The 24738-nt window shown below is 40.9% G+C and overlaps 1 protein-coding gene across 1 annotated transcript in view; it reads left to right on the forward strand.

Annotated features, from left to right (window-relative positions):
- Positions 1 to 24738, forward strand: part of grid2 (glutamate receptor, ionotropic, delta 2) — a 226683-nt gene that overhangs the window by 179052 nt on the left and 22893 nt on the right. The window contains exon 14 of the mRNA XM_088911157.1: positions 27 to 193. Within this exon, the coding sequence (XP_088767283.1) occupies positions 27 to 193 (167 nt within the window). The remainder of the gene's footprint in view (positions 1 to 26; positions 194 to 24738) is intronic.

Raw genomic sequence — 24738 nt, forward strand, 5'->3', positions numbered from 1 at the left:
AAGTCTTCTATCTTTTGTCTTGGCAGGTGAAATATGGAAACTTTGCCTTTGTGTGGGATGCAGCAGTTTTGGAATATGTTGCCATTAATGATCCGGACTGTGCTTTCTATACGGTTGGGAATACCGTGGCGGACAGAGGATATGGAATCGCCATGCAGCACGGCAGTCCTTACAGAGACATATTCTCACAGAGGTAGGAAATACAGGATGACTGTCTCATCACAGGGCCGCGCCTTTTCTTCTAGTGGCTGAAAATCTAAGGTTCTACCTGACAGGTAATCTCATGACATTCTGTAATGTTTGACAAAAAAGAAAATCATTCTGCTTTAAAATAATTGTATTGAACATATACAGTACCTGCACACATGACATTTAATCTATTGTGTTGCGTTGTAAGGGGTCATGCAAACTTGTATACTTGAATGGCATAGCGGATAGCACTGCTCGTGCCTCCTGGGTTTGATTCTGGACTGGGGATTGTTCTGTGTAGAATCCCCCACATTTTACCCACCTCCACTTGAGTTTTCCCCTGTTAATATGATTTCCTCCCACTTCGCAAGGACTTAAGAGGGGCCCTTCTTCATTAGTCCACAGTTTCTGAAGTAGCTCTGATACAAACGTGAACTCAGCACATCTGGGAAAGGGGTCAGAAGAATAAAATCCTTCCTGTTATTGTAGACAATGCAAGGAAATGGCTGATGTGCTGAATGTATATTTTAACATTAAGGCATAAATTAACAGTATGCCCCGGGCATACTGGTAGGACAGGAGTTCTGTATTGGATCTTATTTCCATTCTTGTGAATAACGTAAATTGTGTTTCAGATGTAGAAGAATTCAGCAAAAGACAGGTGTGCAAAATTTGCATTTTTCTTGTACTATCCTAAATTATAATCTCATGTACTCCACATTAATACAAATATATCGGGGTACATTTTCTTATATTAGAAAAGCTTTACAGAACACGTGTGTGTTCCTGACTCTATGAAGGAGGAAAGCATCTGCCTCTCCTAACTTATGACATACAACCTTATAAAACTTCATGTTCCCCAACCATAGTTGGGGGTGTAGTGTTTCATAGCCGTTCAGGGACGCCAAATATGTAATCATAGTGGCTCTCTGAAGGCACCAGTTCTGTAGGGTTTGGGCTTTTACTGAGACAATTTTCAATTGTAGCAGTAAATCACAAAGTTGATTCTTTTGATGGCTTTAGAATCCAACCATGCGACATAACTCAAACAACGCGCATACACAGGTACTAATACACGAGGATACATTTATTAATACATAGAATATGCATATAAACCTAACAGATCTTATCGAGAGGGTTATCAGAATACAAAAGATATATATTCAATCAGTTACGAAGTGTTACACATCAAGAGGACATACGTTCAGTATATCATTCATTAAGACCGTTTCGTGGTTGAACTTGGTTATAACTTCTACATTAGATACTTGAAACAAGTACATAACTCTTAGGAATTAAATTGATATCAACTGGTTTGGATAACAATTGAATTCTCGAGCTGTAATGCATTGAAGTTGAATACTCATCCAATTTCTGGGGATTCAGATCTCCTGCAGGCACAAACAATCAGCTGCAGGCTTGTTGCTGTCCAATCCGCGCTCTCTGGCTCCGTGCCAGGCTGTGCTGTGCGGCTTGCGACGGTGCGCTGCTGATGCTCACTGACCGGCTAGTTAGTGTTGGCTTTAACTAGCAAAGTTTGTGCACAGGAGAAAAGATGACTGTGGGTCCCAGCAAGTCAGGAAGAGGACCGGTTCGTTCCTGATGAAGCGCTAGTTCTGAATAATGATTCAGCTGTCCACAGTTCCGACCTGTTCACGAGGCCTGCTGCTGGTTACTCTCTGGCAACCTCCACTCTAGACTCTTAGAACAAAGGAAAGTTCTGGCACTCGGACACACTGGCCGTTCCGTGGTTGTCCGGGCTGAGTCTCAGGATGGTCAGGAGGCGCGCTGCGAGAATGTCCTGCCCTTGGGAGCCTTCTGCTCCTGGGCCGTCCTGCCCTGGAATTCTCCTTTGAATTCCCTTTAGAACAGTCCACAGAATCCTCTCCAGAATCTTACTGAATCTCCCGAATCTGAATCTTGTTGAATCTGAATCTCCAGGCCTGTGTTGCCTGTTTTTACCTGGAGGAACTTCAGCTTGTTGATTGGCTGAAAGTTCCATGGGCATCAGAGTCCCACGTGGGTTACTCAGCCCTACCAGTCCCTGATTGGTTGATCAAGGTGAGATATGAGTCACTTAGTCCTGACACTTAGTAATGCAGTCCAGATGTCCATCCGGCACTCCCTAGACTGATAGGCGCCAGTGGATGACCATTGATCATGATAGCCAGACTTAGCTAAGTGCATCCCCCTTTGGGAGCTGTCCTAGGAAACCTTAAATCATCTTGCATGAATAGTTTCTCTGTGGCTGCACCACAGAGATGAACAGAGAAATGGGGCCTCATTTGGGAAGCTCAGAAACACTTAATTCTGCCTTATTATTAAGCCTCGCCGCTACATATCCCCCCTTTTTGAAGGTCACGAGGTCCTGAGGCGTTGTTGCCTTCAAAACAAAACAGAGTTAAGTGATGTCCCTTGCCATTAGAACATTAATCTTAAATGTCTACATTACTCCTCGAGAATTCATACCGGAACCAGCATTGGATACAAACAGGATGAATAACATCTGGAGTATGTATAAACACGGTAGGAGACATTATCTAAGTCTAGGAATTACACATCAGGAAGTTCACTGTCAATATCTGATACCTCTGTGGTAGATATTTGGGGAGAAGTCACTTCCTTTCTTTTGGCATGCTACCTTTGACTCATTCATGCTACCCGGAGTACATCTTGATGTGAGAGTACATCATTCAGAGTACACTGTCAGTCATGATCCAGCTACCCGGCAGCAGTGTTACAATAACACCAGTTCCTGTTCCCAGCCCCCCGATAAACCACAACACCTGTGTTGGGTATCTGCTAGGGTGGTTTGGAGGTTTGTTCCATTAAAGCAAACTAACTACCTGTACCTCTTCAGGGCTTACTGTTTCTTGGATTTCTATCCAATTCCTTAGTGTGGCACCTGAAGGCATCCATGACCTCAAGGTTGGTCTTATGTTGTCTGGTTCTAGACCGTACAGTGTTAAGTTACCATGCTGTACTATGGCCTCCTCAGGAACTTAAAGGAACTGTTTTATTAGGTAGCTGCATCATGCCTGTCACAAGTCACAGTGTCAGTTAAACGTGGTGTGCTGACCAGCCACTTACTTCCCACCTGCTCTTCATGGGGTTCATTAACCTTCCTCTGCTCGTTAGTAGCTTTACACCCTTCATTGGTGAATCGTTTAGACACAGCCAATGGATAGCTTTGGTAGCCATACCCATCTCAAGATTTGGAACCGAATTCAATCTTGGTTTGCCTTCTGGGTGAGCTATGAACGATGGGGTTAATGTCACACACTCCTCTACTGAGAAGAGTGGAATCAAGTGGGTTGGGAATTGTGCCGTGGTTAGACTGGCTACAGTGGCACTAAGCTCCCTTAACAGGTCTTGTGTCAACATTCTGGCCTGTTGCACACAAGCATAAACCCACTGTATAACACCAACAATCATGTCCACTGGTTGGGGAATAAGGTTTAACCCTGTTGCATAGGAAATTGCCTGTAGGGTTTTCCCTAAGCTTTCCAACTTTTGCTGCTGTCGATACAGTCTGTCACTACCCTCTGGTATCTCTGACACCTGTCTTCTTGGGGCAGTCAGGGTGAGAGTGCCAGTAGCACACAAACCTACCAGAAAAAGCAAACGTGCAACAGTGGCGGCAGCGATCAGTCCTCCCAAAAGTCTTTTCGGGTGGCTGATCCCAGTCATCTCCTTCTGAGTGACTGTCGCCTTTCTAAGCTGGCGCAGCGTGTACATGGTGTCTTTCTCAGTATGCCATGTGGCATCTTGGGCACCAACATCCTGGAAATCTGAGGAGATCTGACGCAGCTGCTGATGCTGCTCCTCCTTTTCCAGGGCATCTGCTTTTTCGATTTGTTCATGCCTGTGCTCTAGGAACCCTGCAGGGGGCGGTGCAGCGGTGGACCATGCCTGACCCTCGGCTGAGTGGTCATCTGGAGCACCTGAGTGATCTGGGATTGTTACCCCATTCTCACTGTTCAGGTCCACCCTGCACCCTTCCTGATTGAGGAATCCCTCTATCGGCATGTTTACAATCGTTCGCTGGGGGTAGGTGTAGGACACCTGCTCGCTCCCCCCTTCCCTCGCTAGGGGTTCAGGGAGCTGCCCCAGCACTGGGATAGCTAGTTCATTGTCTTTGAACTTACTATCACCCACCAGGCCCATGTCAGTGCAGGCGGGGATTCTGACACCCCTCTTTGCGATGTCCTGCACTGGCAGGCGGGTGACTTGACCATCCAGCTCCAGTCTGGGTGAACCACTGTTGGTCAGACTCAGACTGACAGACTGAGCTGGTGGCTGTAAGAAAACCGGCTCGGCTTTCATTCCCTGTCCCTTCTGGGGGACTGGGTGTGTTGGCAACCCTGCTGTCGAGGCAGGAACAATCAGGTCAGTCTCACTCACTACCTGGTAGTTGTGAGAAATAATGTTACCTGACTGCAGGTTCCCTGGGTCACAGCAGAGGGAATCGGCATCTGGGATCAGGTGTGTCCACAGCGCAGTAGTCTCAGCGTCCAGCTGGACCTCCTGTCTAACCTGTGAATGTTGCACCAGGGGCACCTGGCGGTGGCCCTGTGACAGCTGCTCAAGCAGATCCTCACTAATAGAGGACCTCTCAGGGCTAAGGGCGAGGGCTACATCACCAACCTGCTCTCCTGCCATCTGGATCCCTTCCACCACTGCAGGGTGGTGGTCCTGACCCCTCTTGGGTGCCAGGGTGCACAGGGAAAGCTCCTTTTCATCGCCAGGTGGGGAGATCTGCTCCTCTTTAGGGATGTAAAAGGTGTGTGCTTTACCTGGTGGATCAGGCGGCTGCTCGGAGCACCGCTCCTGTGGCATGGAGGCTGTTGGGACCTTGGCCAGGGCACGACTTCCCTGTATATCCGGGGAACAAGAAAATATTTTTATTTCTTGTCCAGAGGGAACAGAAGGAATCTCCGCATAGGCTTCTGTGTTCGGTGGGCACTGTGTAAGCACAGTCTGCCTCTTGGCCCCCCTTTCCTTCTGTACAGAAGGCTTAGGAGCCTTGACCTGTTTCCACACTTTGCCTTTCTGGTGATCCACCAAAGGTTCCACTCTGAGTCGCATACCCTTTTCTTTTTCAACCCGTTTGAGCTTGCCGTGAGACATCAAACACCTTTCAACCTCAGTGTCAATCAGTGTCTCACTGGGTAAGACATCTCCCATGGCAGCCTTGAGGTAAAAGCTTCCTGCTTTTCCTCTGTGTTTTACTGCCTGCTCTGTGACTTCAGGGGTGGAGTCAGCACTCGCTTGGGAGTGGCTGACCTCATCCAGGCAGGAACCCTTCCGCTCAATCAGATAGACTGAGGGAGGGAGAGGGGGCGGGTCTCCGCCTCCTCCAGTGGAGAGTATCAGCTCATTCACGCTTCCGGCAGCCTTGGGGAGCGGTTGTCCCTGTCCTAATAAAGCTTGTTCAAGCCTGGCCAGGCGGGCGGCTACTGAATCCTTTTGTTCAGCCTTTTCTAGCCCTTTCCCTTCCCCGGTGTTCTCATGGCACTTAGGACGCTGGGTGCGGTCCTGTGTGAGTGCTTTGGAATGGGGCTTAGCCAGCTCAGGAGCCTGTGCTCCTTCGAGCAGGGGGGAATTAACCCTGCTGGCTCTGACGGCGAACACAGTCGCTTTAGCAGCTTTTTGCTCAGAGCGACTTTGGACATCATACTCCCAGGCTTTCTGCGCGAATCTCTTAATATCAGTCATTTTCATGGTCTGTGCATCTGTATGCATTAAGATCATCTTTCTGACTGACGGGTGGAGATTCGCAATGAATAAACCCTTGAAATGTGTGTTCTCTTCGCAACCCTCATAATTTCGCCCTGCAAAATAAGTTCGTCTAAGTCTCTCGTAATATTCGCGAGGGGACTCTGCTCTCTCGTGCTTAATGTTAAGAGCGGCGGCTATCGCAGCAGTTGGGTCAATAAACGCACTGTATTCTTCGATAAGTGCATGACATAGCTGCTCAAAATCATTACAGACTTCTTTCATCTGCCTAGCCATCCACTCATGTACAGCTCTGCTGGTAGTTTTCCTGACCAGAAACACTTTCTCCTGTTCTGTGGCGTTTGGCAGGTACTGCAGGGTATACCTGAGGTCCTGAATATAACTCTCGATATTATTCTCTGACACTGCGGGGTCAAATCTCTCTATGTCCTTCGCTAGCTCTCTCAGAGAATGGAGATTTATCCTTCTAGCTTCTCCGCTGACGGAGATATGGAAGAGATCGTGGTCAGACTTGTCGCTGCTAGAGAGAGTGCTTAATAGCGACTCGAATTCAGACCTTTTAGCAACCATCGTTAAACTTAAAGAGTATTACTTTTAAGTACGAAATCACAGTTTTACCACAGAAAACCACAAGATCAAGTATGCAATCAACCCGGTAGATTGCAAAAGATCACAAAACAATCAAGCACTGCTTAAAGAGCAAGGGGAACTTTTTTCCTTTCGGCTTTCAGCACACTGTATTGTCGTGTATGAAACCCGCGGCGTTTTATATGAATTATTCCGCTTGGTTGACTCATTTCAGTCTTGCCACGCCCACCCAGGGACGCCATAAATGTAGTGTTTCATAGCCGTTCAGGGACGCCAAATATGTAATCATAGTGGCTCTCTGAAGGCACCAGTTCTGTAGGGTTTGGGCATTTACTGAGACAATTTTCAATTGTAGCAGTAAATCACAAAGTTGATTCTTTTGATGGCTTTAGAATCCAACCATGCGACATAACTCAAACAACGCGCATACACAGGTACTAATACACGAGGATACATTTATTAATACATAGAATATGCATATAAACCTAACAGATCTTATCGAGAGGGTTATCAGAATACAAAAGATATATATTCAATCAGTTACGAAGTGTTACACATCAAGAGGACATACGTTCAGTATATCATTCATTAAGACCGTTTCGTGGTTGAACTTGGTTATAACTTCTACATTAGATACTTGAAACAAGTACATAACTCTTAGGAATTAAATTGATATCAACTGGTTTGGATAACAATTGAATTCTCGAGCTGTAATGCATTGAAGTTGAATACTCATCCAATTTCTGGGGATTCAGATCTCCTGCAGGCACAAACAATCAGCTGCAGGCTTGTTGCTGTCCAATCCGCGCTCTCTGGCTCCGTGCCAGGCTGTGCTGTGCGGCTTGCGACGGTGCGCTGCTGATGCTCACTGACCGGCTAGTTAGTGTTGGCTTTAACTAGCAAAGTTTGTGCACAGGAGAAAAGATGACTGTGGGTCCCAGCAAGTCAGGAAGAGGACCGGTTCGTTCCTGATGAAGCGCTAGTTCTGAATAATGATTCAGCTGTCCACAGTTCCGACCTGTTCACGAGGCCTGCTGCTGGTTACTCTCTGGCAACCTCCACTCTAGACTCTTAGAACAAAGGAAAGTTCTGGTACTCGGACACACTGGCCGTTCCGTGGTTGTCCGGGCTGAGTCTCAGGATGGTCAGGAGGCGCGCTGCGAGAATGTCCTGCCCTTGGGAGCCTTCTGCTCCTGGGCCGTCCTGCCCTGGAATTCTCCTTTGAATTCCCTTTAGAACAGTCCACAGAATCCTCTCCAGAATCTTACTGAATCTCCCGAATCTGAATCTTGTTGAATCTGAATCTCCAGGCCTGTGTTGCCTGTTTTTACCTGGAGGAACTTCAGCTTGTTGATTGGCTGAAAGTTCCATGGGCATCAGAGTCCCACGTGGGTTACTCAGCCCTACCAGTCCCTGATTGGTTGATCAAGGTGAGATATGAGTCACTTAGTCCTGACACTTAGTAATGCAGTCCAGATGTCCATCCGGCACTCCCTAGACTGATAGGCGCCAGTGGATGACCATTGATCATGATAGCCAGACTTAGCTAAGTGCATCCCCCTTTGGGAGCTGTCCTAGGAAACCTTAAATCATCTTGCATGAATAGTTTCTCTGTGGCTGCACCACAGAGATGAACAGAGAAATGGGGCCTCATTTGGGAAGCTCAGAAACACTTAATTCTGCCTTATTATTAAGCCTCGCCGCTACAGGGGTCACTAAAACGTACAAGCTATTCATTGAAAACTTGTTAAAATGTTGTTTAAGAACATTAAAGCAATGTACCTAATGCTCTTTATTCTTGCTGTCAAGATGTAATTTGTTTTAATAATGTTTGTGCTTGAAGACGTTTTCAAAAGTCTATTTTAATCACTCAGCTGACAAAAAGTGCTGCTCATGGATCTTTTTTAACGGTATAAACAACAATTACAGGACGATTGCTGTATAGAGAGCTGTGAATGATGGATTTAACCAGAAATTACTGGCCTTGACAGAAAGTGGCATTCAGTTAAAAAGTTCACAGCTGGAGCTGGAGTAAAGGAATTTGGTTCCATTGTTACAGAATGAGTGGACATGGTCAAGTACCTCAGATTTTTAATACTCATTTGATTTTTTTTATAAATAACTAAGAAATGACTCAGTTTTCCTTAATTCCTTAAGTGTATAATGAAGGGAATTTGCAGGTAGCAAGTCCTTATCATTGTACTTGTTGATTTGTAGGTAACACATACGTTTTACAGTAATGCATCTGTTTTTGTTAATACAGCTTGTAACAAAAGGTATATGAAGGACTCCATGGTGGTATCTTGATGTTGGCTTGCTTACTTTGTGTGTAGACAGTATCTAGAGGAGAAATGCTACAATAAAGACTCCTTCCACAGCATTTTTCAATCCATCAAGAATTTTAATATGCTCTGGTCTCACTAGATACTTTATTTTGGGGAGGCTGGACACAACATTCCGCAAGCATTCCTTGCATGAAACCACTAAGGCTGTTTCTCCAAGAAGAATCACACACAGAATGCATACTTTGTACTGTACTTATAAGGAGAGCTTACTGTAAGTTGATTTGTAGACAAGCTGACACAGATAAATGACATCTCACTCTCAAAGTAGTATAACAGTTCCAATATAAACAATACTGATAGAAAACTTAAAAAGTGATTAATTTATTCTTGGGTTTGCATTGGTGCCTTACAGCACTGGGGTCCTTGGTTCAATTCCTAGGGTGCCATCTGTGTGGCGTTTATATGTTTTCCCTATATTTGCGGAGATCTCATAGTCCAAAAACATACAGGCAGGATAATTGGCTTCTTGGAAAATTGGCCCTCTTGTGAGTGTGTCTGTGTTAGAGCCTGTCTGCCTTTTACCCCAAAATGGAAGAAGAGGTTAGAAAACAGATGGGTGAATAATTTATTCTGATGGTGTGATCTTGAGCTGAGACTGTTTTTTTATCTGTTTTTTTCCTAACTCAAATACCAGAATGAATTTTGGGAAAGTAACATTGTAATGGTTCTTTTGATATACTTTTAGAATATTCTTCTGTTTCTCCAGAATGTTAAACAGAATGTAAAAAATTCTGTGAGAGGTCAGAAATGAAATATTGAAGAAAATGCTCAATAGTGTTCAGATAAAAATATCTGAAGAGCATGTCCTCTTGTTCCACACAATTTGGAATATCAGTCCTGACCTAAATACACTCCTTAAAAATTCAGCATTCAGTGTGAAAAAGAACAAATAATGATGTTTACCCTCTTTACCTCGGTGTTGCATTTCTCTCCAAACTTTTTTTAGGTAATCAATGTGCATCAAATTCAACCTGGCTTTTTTTTATACAGGACTACCATATCGTTTGTCTCTTCTCTCTTGTAACATCACAGGAGGCTTAGTTATTCAATAACCTCTTCAAACTGGTTCTTGAAGGATGCCAACAACTCAGCTGCCATGGAATGGATTGACTTTTTATCTCCTTGCTCCAGAGCAGTCTGCGATGGCAAGGAAAAGATCAGTATTGCATTGAGGGGAATATGGTGACATTAGAACTAGAACTAAAATTCTTTTTTAAAAAATAACCTTGCCTCAAGACATTGAAAGCAGACTGATTTCATGCTAGCTTATGAGAAAAAAACCCTGTCTCTTTCACAGCTGGGAATTAACTTTTATCATTTAACCTCTCAGCCAGGCAGCTCAACAGTCAGGCACTGAAAGCTTTGACTAAAAAAAGGAGACTTGTGTTGGTTGGTAGGGGGCTGAAGGAATCCTTCACTGCAAGAAGATTTGCTTTCTGAGGACTCAGTAGTCGGCACTAATGCCATTTCATATCCTCATGTTCACCTACTGCTAGTTTGTTTTAGATATACAGATTTGTCAGCTTATGGTAGGATTTGGAGTTGTAGGAGCATGATTGTTGCACACCTTGAAATATATACACTGTCTTGGGATGGATGTGTGGCTGTGGAGTCTTTTCATGGATGAGCAGGAAGAATCTAAGAGCTATTGAACATAACCTCCAAAACAACAAAAAAGGGTGAAGGCTTTTATTAAGGTAAGAGTTACCCTATAAATTCCAGGAGTATTAAAATGCTTGAGGAAAAGACTGTCCAAGCCAGAGATAGACCCCTTTTCCACTCTCACCGCATCCCTAGTCACTAGCTCAGTTTGTAAAAATCATCAGAGCACCGGACCTCAGTAGTTGCATGTTCTTTTCTATCAGCTGTAGTGGTCATAGGCTGTCACCAGCTGGTGATCTGGCACCAGTCAGCCCAGAGACTCCATGAGGGCTGTCTGGCATTCCTACTTGTACAGTACTACTACCCATGACACTCTATATGTACTGTTTTACAATATTTTACCTTTATAAAAGGATGGCTCGGTAGCTCAGTGATTAGCATTGCTGGCTCACTGTACTGATGCTGTGGTCCAGTTCTGGACCTGGGGTGCTCTCTGCATAGAGTTATGATGTTCTCCCCATGTTCGTGTGGGTTTCCTCCAGGTGCTCTGTTTTCTCCCACAGTAAGCACATCCTGGTAAGTTAATTAGCTTCTGGGAAAATTGGCCCAAGATGTGCGTGTCTGCATGTCTGTGGATTTGGTGTCTCATCCAGGTGTATCCTGCTTGCGCTTGTTGAGTGCTGGGATAGGCTTGGGCACCCCTGCAACCCTAAGTAGGATAAAGCGGTCAGAAAATGGATGGATGGAAGACAGTACATGTAATGTGCTTTACCACCACATCACCACACATTCATAGTGATAGTGATTTTTAAGAAACAAAAAATATGAAGACATTCAAGGTACAAAAGTGGAAAAGACAGCAAAAGATTTTGAAAAGAGGGTCATGTGTTGTGAGGATCACGGAGCATGACGAGCTAGGGCACTCGAATGATCAGAGGAAAGCAGTGCAGTGTCCCAGAAACAGCAGCAAAGGTTAGCAGGTTTACAGCATTTCAACTAAAGGACAAGGATAAAAGCACATGGTATGAAGGTATACCTACTGTATTTTGTTTTTACTATGTGAAAATGAGGAAAACAGATATAACAAATTATGCTATTTTTTTATTATATTGATATTGGACTGGAATACTGTTTAGAAGAGTCTGCTGCATTAAAGGGTGTCATTCTAGAGTCCTCTATACTGCATGTGTTCATGAGGTTTAGCCCTTATTATGTCCTGTCTGATTAAGCAGAAAAAAAGAAAACAAAAGCAAAGAATTGATTTTCTCTAAACAAGTATTCTTTTCATAATAGCAAAATCTTGCTTTTTGAAGTTTTTGAAAATGTTCTCAGTATTCAATAAATGTATGTAAGATAACTGTATGTCTCATTGCACTCAGAGGCTCATGTCACACAGAGGGATTTACAGATCAGCATGGCAAACGAGAAACAAATTAAGGAAAAGTTTCGTGTAGGAAACTTTTTCCCTGCCTTAATTATTGAAAAACTTAAACTATGTTAAGGCACTGTCTTATTGCTTGCTAAGTACTTGCTGTAGTGGGGTCTTCCAAATGCTAGTGTTCGCAAGTGCCAAGGTCAGTTCCATTCTAATGAAAATACGCTCCATACAGAGTAGCCCTGCTGTGTCTGTGAGCAGCTCCTCTGTCTTCCATTCCATCATTGCAGTGAGTGACTGCATTCCTGTCTTTTACGGTTGTCTCAGTGCAGCCTGCAGTGCAGTGCAGCCCTGTCTCATTGAAGTGTCCCCAGCCCTGTCTTAGTCCTTTGTCCCCAACCCTGTCAATTTGTTTTTCGTAACTAATCTTTTTATCTTCACCCTAAAAGGCATTTCACTTTTGTTACAATAAAAAGTGCTAAATGTATTCTAAAGATGTGTAACATACCAAATACAGGATGCTGATGATCTAGTAGAGACAATGAAATTGTATTGACATTGCCCATGTTTAAAGTGCAATATGTTTTGCAGTATTAATGATGTGGCTTTCTAAAAATAAGCACAAGCTTCTCCTGTTTAATGTCACAATGTATCCTGGAGTTCCTTATGACTCAATAAGATCATTAAAAAGTATGTTTTAAAAATGCATAAAACTTTAGACAAAAATTAGTATACAGCCACAAAGATTTTTTATCCTAGGAATAAAGTGGACATGCTTTTAGGAATATTTTACTTATTACTTTTTTATTTGCAAGGGATTGAATACTTTCTAGTTACTGTTATAAACCTGCAAGGCAAGTCTGCAGCCCTGATTTTGGAAAAAGATGATCCTTTTGATGAGTGTAATATAAAAAGTAGTTATGAGAGACCCAGAGATCGTTAACGTGGACTAATTAAACAATGAAGTCATTGAAAGCTCTGCTGTAATGGAAAGCAGGAGCTGCTGTGGCTCTGCAGGACCAGGCAACAGAGCACTTCTGTGGGCAAAGCATCCACAAGCCAGTGGTATGAACAGCTGTGCATTAACAGCCTGTGAATCTTGCCAGAAAGCTCAATGTCAATGACCCTTGATGATCCAACCTGCAGTTTTAAAATCCTTACTGCGATTGCAAACGTAAAAGTTAACTGACAAGAAGCTTGATTTTGTTTATCATTTTTTTTTCATTGCCCGTTGGTTTGCAAATGAAAGACGGAGAGCATCAGTACAGAATCAAGAGCACTGTTATTAGGTGGTCTGAGTAAACTTGGCATGAATGCAAGATGCAGCAGTAGGGATCTCTGGTATTTTCTTCTGAATGTGGTGCAGAGCTTTTAAAACACCCTAAAAAATAAAGAGAAATGGGCTAAGAAACGTATAAAATAATGAAGTGTTGTGGAAATGAACAGACCCATCACCTGGCAATCAGACCAATAGCCATGCTAAGTGGTGCCTTCATCACCACTAAATAAGCACTTTTTATGCTCTAATTTTCAAAAGAGAAAATGTCTTGAAACACAGGCTCTGTTTGTAACATTCCTGGTTGAAAACAGTACTTTGGCTCTCAAACTTTATTTTCTCTGTTGCTGCATACCTCTAAGCTGCCTCTGACAGCTTTATTACTGACACATCACTTTTTGATTGCTAGTTAATTAATGCTTAATATAGGTCTTTTTTTTAAATGTAGGGTATGTATGTATCAGTAAACAACAGGTGGTTGTATCTTTCCAGTCTCTATGATGTCAGTCCATCATTTATTAAATGCTATTACTATATGGCACTCATGAAGAACTCACTCTTGAGTGAGACCCAGGCTCACACATGCACAATACATGGCTTTAATTGTTCCAGTGTTATTGTCAGGGTGGAAGTGCCTGCAAACTGAGACATAAGCAGGGGTGTTCGACCAAACTTTCTTCAAGCGTCCATATGACCTTCAGCCACAAATACACCAGTAGCAGTCAGCACTTGAAGTGTGAGCCATAGGACTGCTGTCTTGATTGAAATTCAGGAGCTTAAAATTTTGAAGTAAAATTCTGCTGCAGTGTGCTTTTAGGTAAAGATAAAATCTGGAAGAAGAAAATTAATTTCTTGTAATAGTTTTTTTTTCCAATTAGTCTTATCTTAATATTCTTCAGCTTTCTTTAACTATTATAGTGTCACGTTTCACTACCTTTCCCAATCTAAAGGAAATGAATAAACTCTTCTTGGTCCTGATTGGTACAACTCATGCTTGCAGGCATTGGTTTTAATTCGAAAATGTGAAAATTAATTGAAAAAAGTATTGTGCCAATACACTTTTCAGTTGACATTAATAATTGAGTTGATTTGTTGTTTTAGAGGAAAATTGAAAGGAAAGAGCCATTTGAGCACTAGATGATCACAATTAATTATCATCACAAGGTCGTCATCAGTGTCACAATTGAAATGGTTTTATTCTACTTTAAAAAACAACAGACCATTACAATGCCCCGAATTAATTATGAATTATTTATTGTACATGTTAAAAGACTATTCACACCAGCTGAGAAAAGGGATTTGGTTCTGCGGTTCTGCGGGTGTTCATTGTACTGTTGGAAGGTCAACCAATTGGAGAAGCTTGTACAAAAACAGCATGTGAAATACTTGAACTACCAGAACACATGACATACTGTACCTGCTCCAGTTCCAAAATCACACACCAGACCATGTGACATACCTGCTCCAGTTCCAAAATCACACACCAGACCATGTGACATACCTGCTCCAGTTCCAAAATCACACACCAGACCATGTGACATACCAGCTCCAGTTCCAAAATCACACACCAGCCCATGTGACATACCTGCTCCAGTTCCAAAATCACACACCAGCCCATGTGACATACCTGCTCCAGTTCCAAAATCACACACCAGCCCATGTGACATACCTGCTCCAGTTCCAAAATCACACACCAGCCCATGTGACATACCTGCTCCAGTTCCAAAATCACACACCAGCCCATGTGACATACCTGCTCCAGTTCCAAAATCACACACCAGCCCATGTGACATACCTGCTCCAGTTCCAAAATCACACACCAGCCCATGTGACATACCTGCTCCAGTTCCAAAATCACACACCAGACCATGTGACATACCTGCTCCAGTTCCAAAATCACACACCAGACCATGTGACATACCTGCTCCAGTTCCAAAATCACACACCAGCCCATGTGACATACCTGCTCCAGTTCCAAAATCACACACCAGACCATGTGACATACCTGCTTCAGTTCCAAAATCACACACCAGCCCATGTGACATACCTGCTCCAGTTCCAAAATCACACACCAGACCATGTGACATACCTGCTTCAGTTCCAAAATCACACACCAGACCATTTGACATACCTGCTCCAGTTCCAAAATCACACACCAAAAGTGCCACAGCTTTCTATTTCCAGCTTTGAAGTATAAGATCCTTCCTCCTCAGTACAGTTTAAGGCAATTTCTTCATAATCAGCGGTTTTGGTTGCAATGAGAGCCGCATCCACCATGAATCTAGAATAAACTACATGCCTATGTGAAGCAGCAAACATTGCAATTCACTAACCACATTTTCATCTCTTCAATCAGTCAGTACACGCTCAGCAAACTGACATTGATTAAGCTTGCAGGCTGTACACACAACAATTGAAAAAACGCTGCTAACCTAAATACTTACTGTTGTTTCAGGCTCTTTACATGAAAAATAAAGGTCACATTTTGGAAACTATAAATATCCAGAGAGGTTTGGGACAAATTTCAATATTCTTCTACACTTTGACAAAAAATTGTGGACAAATAAAATTATTGTCTCTAACGTTATGTAGCTGACATTCACAAAAAGGCTGTTTAATAGTGACACCATTATGCTATATCTATGAATGCTGTTTTGAATGCTAGTTCATGAGAATTCATGTTAAGGACACAGAATGTGACTCAGAAAGTTCAATCACTCAATGCCACTCCAGCTCATGTCCCTGATATGTCTAGCTATCCTTTACCATGATTTTATCATGAAATTGGTTGTCTTGAGCTTGTCAGTGCAGCAATTCCTATGATTTTACAGTGAAATACATCATAACTGTTATTGGGCATAAAAGCAATTCATCTTGTTCATCTTGTGTCACTAGAAATGCTGTAAGAGTGAGTAGGATAGGTCTGTGTGTTGTTTGATTTACCAGCTAAGGATGCTTGCAAATTAGACACACATACAATGCCAGCATTGGTCTGGGCAGGATACAGTAGATGTTTCTGTTTTGAAATTTTACAGACACTTTCTGAAAGCAATCTGTCCCAAGAATACAGAAAACTGATGAACATAATACACCAGTTATCAATCCAGAACTGCAATGTGACATTTTTCTCTTACTTCTGTTGCATTATTGTAAGAAATAATAGCTGGAAATCCTTGCAGTGGTATCAACACACTTAGTATTAATTGGCTTGAGGCCATAACAATTTACATTTTCACACTGGTAATAAGTGAGTGGTACCGTGCTCAAGTGTCCCTTTATAAGATTTAAATACATAACCTTCCACTTATGAGCCTAGTCAGTCCTAACCACTGCTCCCTACTGAGGGTTACTAGACTGATGGCAGTATATTCATGCGTTGCTGAAATGTTTTTTACAATCTATAAATACATTTATTTTTTATCCTGACATGATTTTCTGAAAGCTTGTTTCTCCTAATCTTAACAAGGTTTTACCAAACTTCTGAACTTCAAGTGAAACACAAATAAGCCTGCCCTCATTTTCTTCTATGTGGCACGTGTTAGCCACAGTCTTTTGTTCTGCAGTAGTGATTCAAGAAAGAAATCAATTTGGTAATGATTTAAAAAATGGAAACGTGTACCCATTTCATCTTTAGAAAGGTCCTTTCTAAAATGTAAAAGGAATATTGTTCCCAGCTATGAACAACTTAATAAATTCTTCTCTTGCCCTTTTCAGTATTATTTCATTCATCAGTACCAGGCAAGCCAAGAATGACTAACGTCAGCACTTAATTTGGACAGAAGAAACAAAATGTAAATCAATTCTTTCATCTGTGGTCTGTGTATAGATGTTTTTAAATACGGTGGGTGTTTTTTTGTTGTTTGTTTCATGCTAAGTTAGGTAGCATTGTGAAATAGTAGGTAGATTTCTACTGACACTGAAGACCACCCCAGTAAGGCTCTGCTGTATAAAAGGATCTCCACGTTATCACTGGTAAATGAAATGTTGTTCTCAATTGACTTCTATAGTTGAGTAATTACAATTGATTCTTTTCACAATTATAACACAATTAAAGTGTTTTGATGTGAATTTTCCATTTGAGATGTACATTTATAGTTCTATTGTTCATAAATGAAAAACTAAAAATGTAAGTAAACAATTGATTCCCATTCTTTGCAATTGAAAATGGTCAGGTAGGATGTTGATATTTGCCACATTTAAACCAAATCAATACAAGTCATTTACAACTCTAGTTGTAGGTGCATTTTGAGCTCATAGCATAGCAGCCCTGAGACAGGGTTCAGACCATCTGGTCTTACAAATATTTCAGACACGCTCATGTGAATAATCCAGCACAGATAATGTAACCAGCAATGTACAGTTGAAAGTACAAAGCTGTTTGCTGGAAAGCTCAAGATGTACTGATTCTACTTCCTCTACGTCCTTGCTATCTGGAGGATGTCTTTATAATCCTGCCAAAGAAGGTTCCAGCTCAGATGTCAGAGAGAGTTACGAGGTAACAAAGGAAAAAAATACTTGTAAAACAGAGATACCAGCAGATGTCAACAATTCATTTGCCTCCTCAAGTGGAGGAATTTCCCTTTATGTTTATGCTCTATATTAACTTTAACCAGTAAATTGAATCCGGCGTGTACCTTAACAACAAAGTATTCTGTCAGTTAGAGAAGAAAACTAAACTGCAAAACCTGGATGCTATTAAATTACCTGATAATAAGTGGCAGAAATAAACATTCTATGTTGCTACTTTTCCTATTATACGTAACATATGCTGGAGACATTAAAAGTACTGCTTTATGCCTGTGCATTATATAGAGAGGTTAACTCTTGGTTCTGCTTGCTACTTTGCCTTTACTTAGCATCAGATTGCACACAGAGGCCTGTGGAAGGAGTTTGAGACTAATTGTGTAGTCTAAGATTAAACACAGAAGTTACCAAGAAGAGTCTTGTGAATTTCCTTGTATCAGATAAATGTCAGCATTTGACTTGTTTTTACCATTTTGTGTCATTTAATTGTCACAAGTGATTAAAACACTGTTTAAACATTAAGTGGTTTTAAAACCATAAAGTTGCGAGACATTTCGAATTACATGAACATTGTACTTTATAGAAATCATGTCTCCCTAACAAAGCCGTAAGTGTTGTGCAAGAATCTCTTCTGAATTATCGACTGGCAGCTTGGTGTTCATGTATAATTCACACTTCAGGATATTTAACTCTGAACATTTATTCAGGTGAATTTAGAACTGTTTAGTTTGAATTCAACAAGTAAGAATCCACCTCACTTTTTAATGAATAACTAAAGGTTTCCAGAATAAAAAAGAATAAGGAACCTTTTCCAGTTTTTCAACCTCTTTAGGAAGAGAGACTGCTCATAATTTTGTACCCATACCCTCATGGAAATGGTTTCCTTTTCATTTTTTTGTTGTTTTTAAGGCCAGCAACAGCTTTGGTGCTACTAGTCTGTTATCGTAGGCTCCTTGGTCAGGTTTGTTAAATGAACATTGGCAAACTGTCATTACAGCTCATTAGGCAATGTGATTTAAATCTCCATCACTAATTTCTTCAAACAGACAGAGAATAAGACCACACATGCCACATAGTCTCAACAAGCTCCCGTGTACACTCCTATCATTTCCCTGAACATTAAAATTTGGCAAGCCTGTATCAGAAAAAATGCCTCTTTTAATCTGCATTTCTTTACCATGGGACATGTTTGCAACAAATGAGCTCAGCTTCATTGCTGTATTCAAGACCTCACACAAGAGTTTTTAACTTGTCCTGTGGTGATGTTCTCCTAGGCAATGCACAGTCTGTTTCAACTTTCTTTTCCATCTGCATTAGGAGCTGTAAGATTTTCAAATAGAATAGATAACAGGTAATAGCATTTCATATGACAGAACTTCTGTTGAATTTATAACTGTCACCATAGAGCAGTTTATGATGCAAACTTAGTCCCTTCAAATGCATCTTTTCATTATATTTGTTTCTAAAATCTTTAATAGTGAAGTTGAATTTGTAAAGTTCATTTACACAAAACCTTTAAAATGCAACTGCACTTTGGTTTCTGCTGGGGAAGTTTCAGAAACAAGTATCCCTCCTTCCTGATTTCTATGGTGACCATTTCTGCTGCTGAGGGATATTTCTCTTATCCTTGGCTGACATGTAATTGTACAGTCTTCACTACTGATTATCAGAGCAGCCACCTAAAAGAACAGGGTGAATGTTATCCAGCTCCATCACCAGGGCACGTTAGTAATATCACAGTAACAGCATAGTGGAGAATAGGGAAATGTGGAGTGTGGAAAGGCAGGACATGAAAGAACAGTAAGTCATGAATCAGAAAGATGTGAGCAGGTACAGTACAAGTGTGGGATTAGAATTTGATTCGAATTTGACCTCTGCCCTGTTGGAATCAGCACAGTAAGACAACAGGGAAAAGCAAAGACACCAGGCAAATTCTCTGATTTAATTGGTGTAATTTAAGTAGTCAAATCCTAATAACAATGAAAGAAGTGAATAAATATAAAGGGACAGCATCACAGCATCACAAATTTAATACTTTGGTGTTAACTAATGTAAATGAGGAAATGACAGTGCTGACAGGAGACCAGGACTATCACTCATGAGGAATGAGCCAGGGAGCCAGAGTTGGAGTGAGGGGTAGAGAAAAGATGCGAGCAGAGCTGTGTGCTGCCAGGGAGTATTTATAGGTAGGAGAGTTCAAGTGTAGGATTAGAATTTGACCTCTGCCCTAAATTCTGTTAAACACCACCACAAGGGGCACATACATTCCTTGAACAGCTTATATTAGGTTATGTACACATGTAGTATTTTGGGGGTAGGCTTGCAGGGCTGGGACAGACTGAAATGCATTAACACTCGTAATTAAAAATGCAATGTCAAACATGAAATTGGTCAGTTGTCAATGAAATTTGCCTTTATGAATTCTCGTAAGTGACCAGAACCAAGGCCGTTTGTAAAATAAGTCTCCCTGTAACATGAAAGGGAAGTGAAGTTATCCCCTTTAGAAGCCGTTTGACAGGCAGGGCTGCGCTGCACATAGTCAGGCTAATCTCTTGTGTCAAGATCAAAAGAACCTCGCTGAGTCTTCTGCTACCTGTACCAGGCATATTCTCAGCTGCTCCACAGGTAATGCCATCTGAAGAAAAAAAAAGATCACAGGTCAACAGAGATTCAGTGAGCCAAAGCTTTATTTTTTAAGGTAGGAGCACTGCAGACTCAGTATATGCTTCCTTAATGGAAAAAGGTGTACATATTGATACTTGCCTGTACATTTCGCTTTTATATCCTAAGTCTTCCAGTGGAAATTTTGAATAATGCGTAAATAATTTAGAAATATGCAAATGCATCTGTCTCTTAGAATTTTCTAATCTCCTACTTTCCTTTTCAGACACTTGAGTCGAATTCGCAGTATCACTTAGCTCTGACCAGCTCAGACTCTTTAGTGGGGATATCACCAAGAACAGCAGAAAGATTTAGATGAAATCTCATTACCCCACAGCACCTTAACTGTTCCTGTTTCATTTTTATACAACAACACTTGTATGTCCTTAGTGATTTACTTTCAGTCATTTCTGCCCATACCAAAGCAAAGTATGTGCACTGGAGGAAAAGAACAGTATTAGAAAGACAAAACCTATTTCCCTTGTCTCTGTTCTATCTTAATTTCTCCAGTTACACCATTCATTTGGGGAGCATTGTTACTCACTGCTGCATGAAGACAGAATCAATCCTAGAGATTTAGACATTCTTCAATTCAGCATATTCGGTTTCTTGTTTAAAGACTTATCCTGCTGGAGCTGATGATATATCTCACCCCATACATCAAACTGCAGTCACTAGTGTGTTTGAGTATTCTGTCTTTCTAGAAATAGTCAAAATCCAAAATCTCTGAACTTCAGGGATTGGTGTCTGGGGTCTCTTCACTGTGTGAGCTCTAGTTTTTATTCATTATACAACTCTCCTATCTTACACTATCTTATATCTTGTCTTATATGAAATCCATTTGTTGATAAGGAAACATGACAATGTGTTCTAATCTGATTATGGGGAATATATATATGTATGTATTTATCTCAGCTAATTAGAAAAGACTTTGAATTCTCTTGGTTGTTTCCCTATTTTTAATATCTTCTATTAATAAAATGCAGTTTGTCTCTTTTAGGCTGTTCAAATGCCTAAACCCCTTCTCCCTCAAAAAATCTACAAAATGCAAATCACTTTGTGCTTCAATTATAAAAAAAGACTAAATTTTACCTTGTTAAATTTTAAATGACTTTTCATCACTCTCACATTAAGCCAGGAGCGATCCATCTCTTCCTGGTTGTAAACAGCATCTGGCTTTGCTACAGTTGTCCATTAGTTAATCTGGGGTTTTAGCAAATCTTTGATGTTATAATTCAATGTGTCAGGCAGGGAAAATAGTCGCCGTTGTTTTCCTCTCTGCTCCCATCAAGTACTTTGCCTGCTGCTGTCAAACTCTAATAATAAATGAAGAATCCTCCCGCAGTGAGGCTCTCAGAAGCACAGAAACTCCATCAGCATTTAATGACCAGATCACAAAATGGGCCCTTGAAGGAGGTCCTCTCCTGTCACGCAAGCAGCTTGTAAAATATAATTTTCTGAAACAATGAGAAATACAGGACACTTCTCTCCTTCCTGGTTTATAGACTCCAAAACAGAGCAGTAGCCTGTTCGAACCACTGCAGTGAATGATACGAGGAAAGGTACTGTAAAATAAAGCAGGAACCCAATACAACAGTAATTATATTTTTATAAACACTACATACAGTATGATTTTGAAAGCCCTGTTTTCTGTTGTATTAGTTGTTTGTTACAGCCCAACAGGATCTGTTGTCTTTCATCACTGGATGTTGTATTGTCTGAATGAAAGAAAACCATAACGATTAATTTCAGATTGCATAGTTTAATTGCATGCTTTGTTTAAACTACCACAATGGAATAAATTGATTTCAAGTGCATATCTCTTTGAGGCTGAAGTCTCACCACAGATCACACTATCATTTCTTCTTTCTCCAGTGGCTGCCAGTTAATTGCAAGATTTATTTATTTTAAAATTCAGTAAGGGGGGCTTGCAGAAGCTTAAAACATTACAGGAGACCTTGTACTGTATCCCTTCACTTTCTTTATATTCTACTATAGAAGTCTCCTTTGAATATAGTTGAGTGTTGATCTCACATTGAGCTCTGAAGTACAGTTAGGACGTTTGAGTATTTTTTAAATAGGCTGGATTTTTCCTCTGTGTAGAACATTATTGTGAAAAAATGGTTTGAAAACAAGCAAAGTGCTCTTATTCACTTTTCCCAACTAGGTCATCCTGGGTAACCTGATGAAATTTAAGGATTTCTTACTTAGTTTGCTGGCTCCGTTTATCAGGGCTTAAAATAAAGAGATGCTCCAAGCTCTAGCGTTCTTACTCTTAACTGTATATTACAGTTTGCTCTGATGCATTAGGATCAAAAACAGTTGTTTTACCATTATGAGATTCAAGTGTGACCCTCTACAAGTTATGAAATATTTAAGCACTGCAAAGATGCAAGACTGCTAGGGTTCTATTCCTGAATCTACAGATGGTCCAGCTTTGTATTTGATCCCTCCACCTCAGCAACTCACAAATCCCTTGAATAAGAACAAAACATGTAAGAAAGGTGAGGAGTCCTTTGTCCCATGTCGTCTGTTTCATTGCTAATGGCAATGACTCCACAGACCTCCAGCAGTTACTTGAAAGAAACAAATGTTATCAATTTCAACAAAATAGCCGGGCAGCTTGTTCCAGACTAAATTGATCTCATCCTCTGTAATTGATAAAGTGTCATCAGTCATTTTACACTATGGGAACAAAAACACAGATGATCTGGGAATATTCGTTCATATTTTAGTGATTGTTGGTAATATTATTGATAATATTGTTGCCATAGTTGTTTCTGTATTCAACCATTATGGTGCTGGTGGGAGGTACCTTAGTGGTCTCATGAGGAAACACAGACAGGACTGTTCTCTCATATCATTGATGATTGTTGCACTCTAAAAATCAAACAGTCAAAGTGCTAAGATACAGCAAAGGGGGCTCTTTTGCACTAATGATATAAAACAGGTAGTTAATAATGAATCACAGTGTCACATTTTCATCAATTTCACTACTATTCCTGTGAAAATATAAATAGTATATTTTAGTTTTTCATTAATCCATCCTTTCTCGGAAACTGACTTCTCCAGACAAGGGTCACACAGAACCAGTACCCATCTTAGTGTGACCCATTTTCACTGTAAGTTACAACAGCAAGGCTGTGCTGGTGTTTGTGGAATTTATGGATTTTAATCTAAGAGCAAGTTAAGTTCCATGACTATACACTGAATAAAGCACTGAAAAGACTCTGAAGCATTGTTCCTTTATAATGGCATATATATGCATATCTGAAAGGGAATTTCTGGCTTTAAATCTGTGCAAGAGGATTTGCATTAAAATATTCCCATTATGAAAAAGGATATGCGTTTCAGAAGAAGCACCTGTTTGGAATCAATAAGAGATGTTTATGTCGCCTCTTAATTCTAGTCAGGCCATCTCGTTCCTGCTGAATGCATTTCCAAACATGCTGTAAAAAGAAACAAAATCAAAGTAATTCTGTGGTTGCAAGTACATCATTGTGCTTTCCATATGCCTTGTAATATGGGGTGAAAATTACATAGGCTTAAGTCTCTTAACACCTTCTGCACAAAACAAACTCACAGCAAGGAAGCAGCAATGCTCTGTGATCAAACAAGCCTTCAGTCACTAAAAACATAGTTCACATTCGAATGTTTAGATAATTAAACAAACAAAGACGGCAAGTTAGAACCAAAGCAACACAAGCTTTGTAAACATGCAGGAGGAGGTTTCTGAAAGAACAGAGTATAAAGAGAGGCAGGCAGTCTGAGACAGAGGATATGATGTAACTTAACTGTGCTAAACTAATGCAAAACTAACCTATAATGAAATGTAGAATTTTGGGAAGACATATAGACACTGGCTCTGATGCCACAAATATCAGTCTGGTTGTTCTGAATAGCCAAAAGACAAAGCTCAGAGGATATTGGGGAGCTGTTTTTCCTGAAACTCAACTGCACAGTTAAAGGAGATCTCAATTCTGAAAGCAGTGCTTACTTACATCTGCACCCCCTTTGATACAAATCTTAATACATTTTGGTTTGAAAATCAAATTAAGGAAATAAACTTCTGCTTCATAAATATTCTGTAGCAGCACTCCCATGCAAGCTGTGGCTATTGCACGTCTTTAGAGTTATCAGGTCATTTACAAACATCCTTCCATTATCTGAAAACGAATTATTCTTGAAGCATAGGGTTCAAGGCAAGGCTACGCCCTAGACAGATAGTAGTCCATCAAAGGACACATATAGGATCAATACAGAGACACCAATTAAGATAACCATTAACTTTGGATCACGACAGGAAACCAGCGCACATGCAAAAAGCCCACACATGGGTAGAACATGTTAACCCCACACAGAAGGTGCTGCAGTTTGGAATCAGTTCCAGGAATGAAGTGCTTTCAGGCAGTAACACTAACCACTATGCCACCTTGCCA

The sequence above is a fragment of the Atractosteus spatula genome, chromosome 3 (genome assembly GCF_055471065.1).
Source record: "Atractosteus spatula isolate fAtrSpa1 chromosome 3, fAtrSpa1.hap1, whole genome shotgun sequence".
Taxonomy (NCBI): Eukaryota; Metazoa; Chordata; class Actinopteri; order Semionotiformes; family Lepisosteidae; genus Atractosteus; species Atractosteus spatula.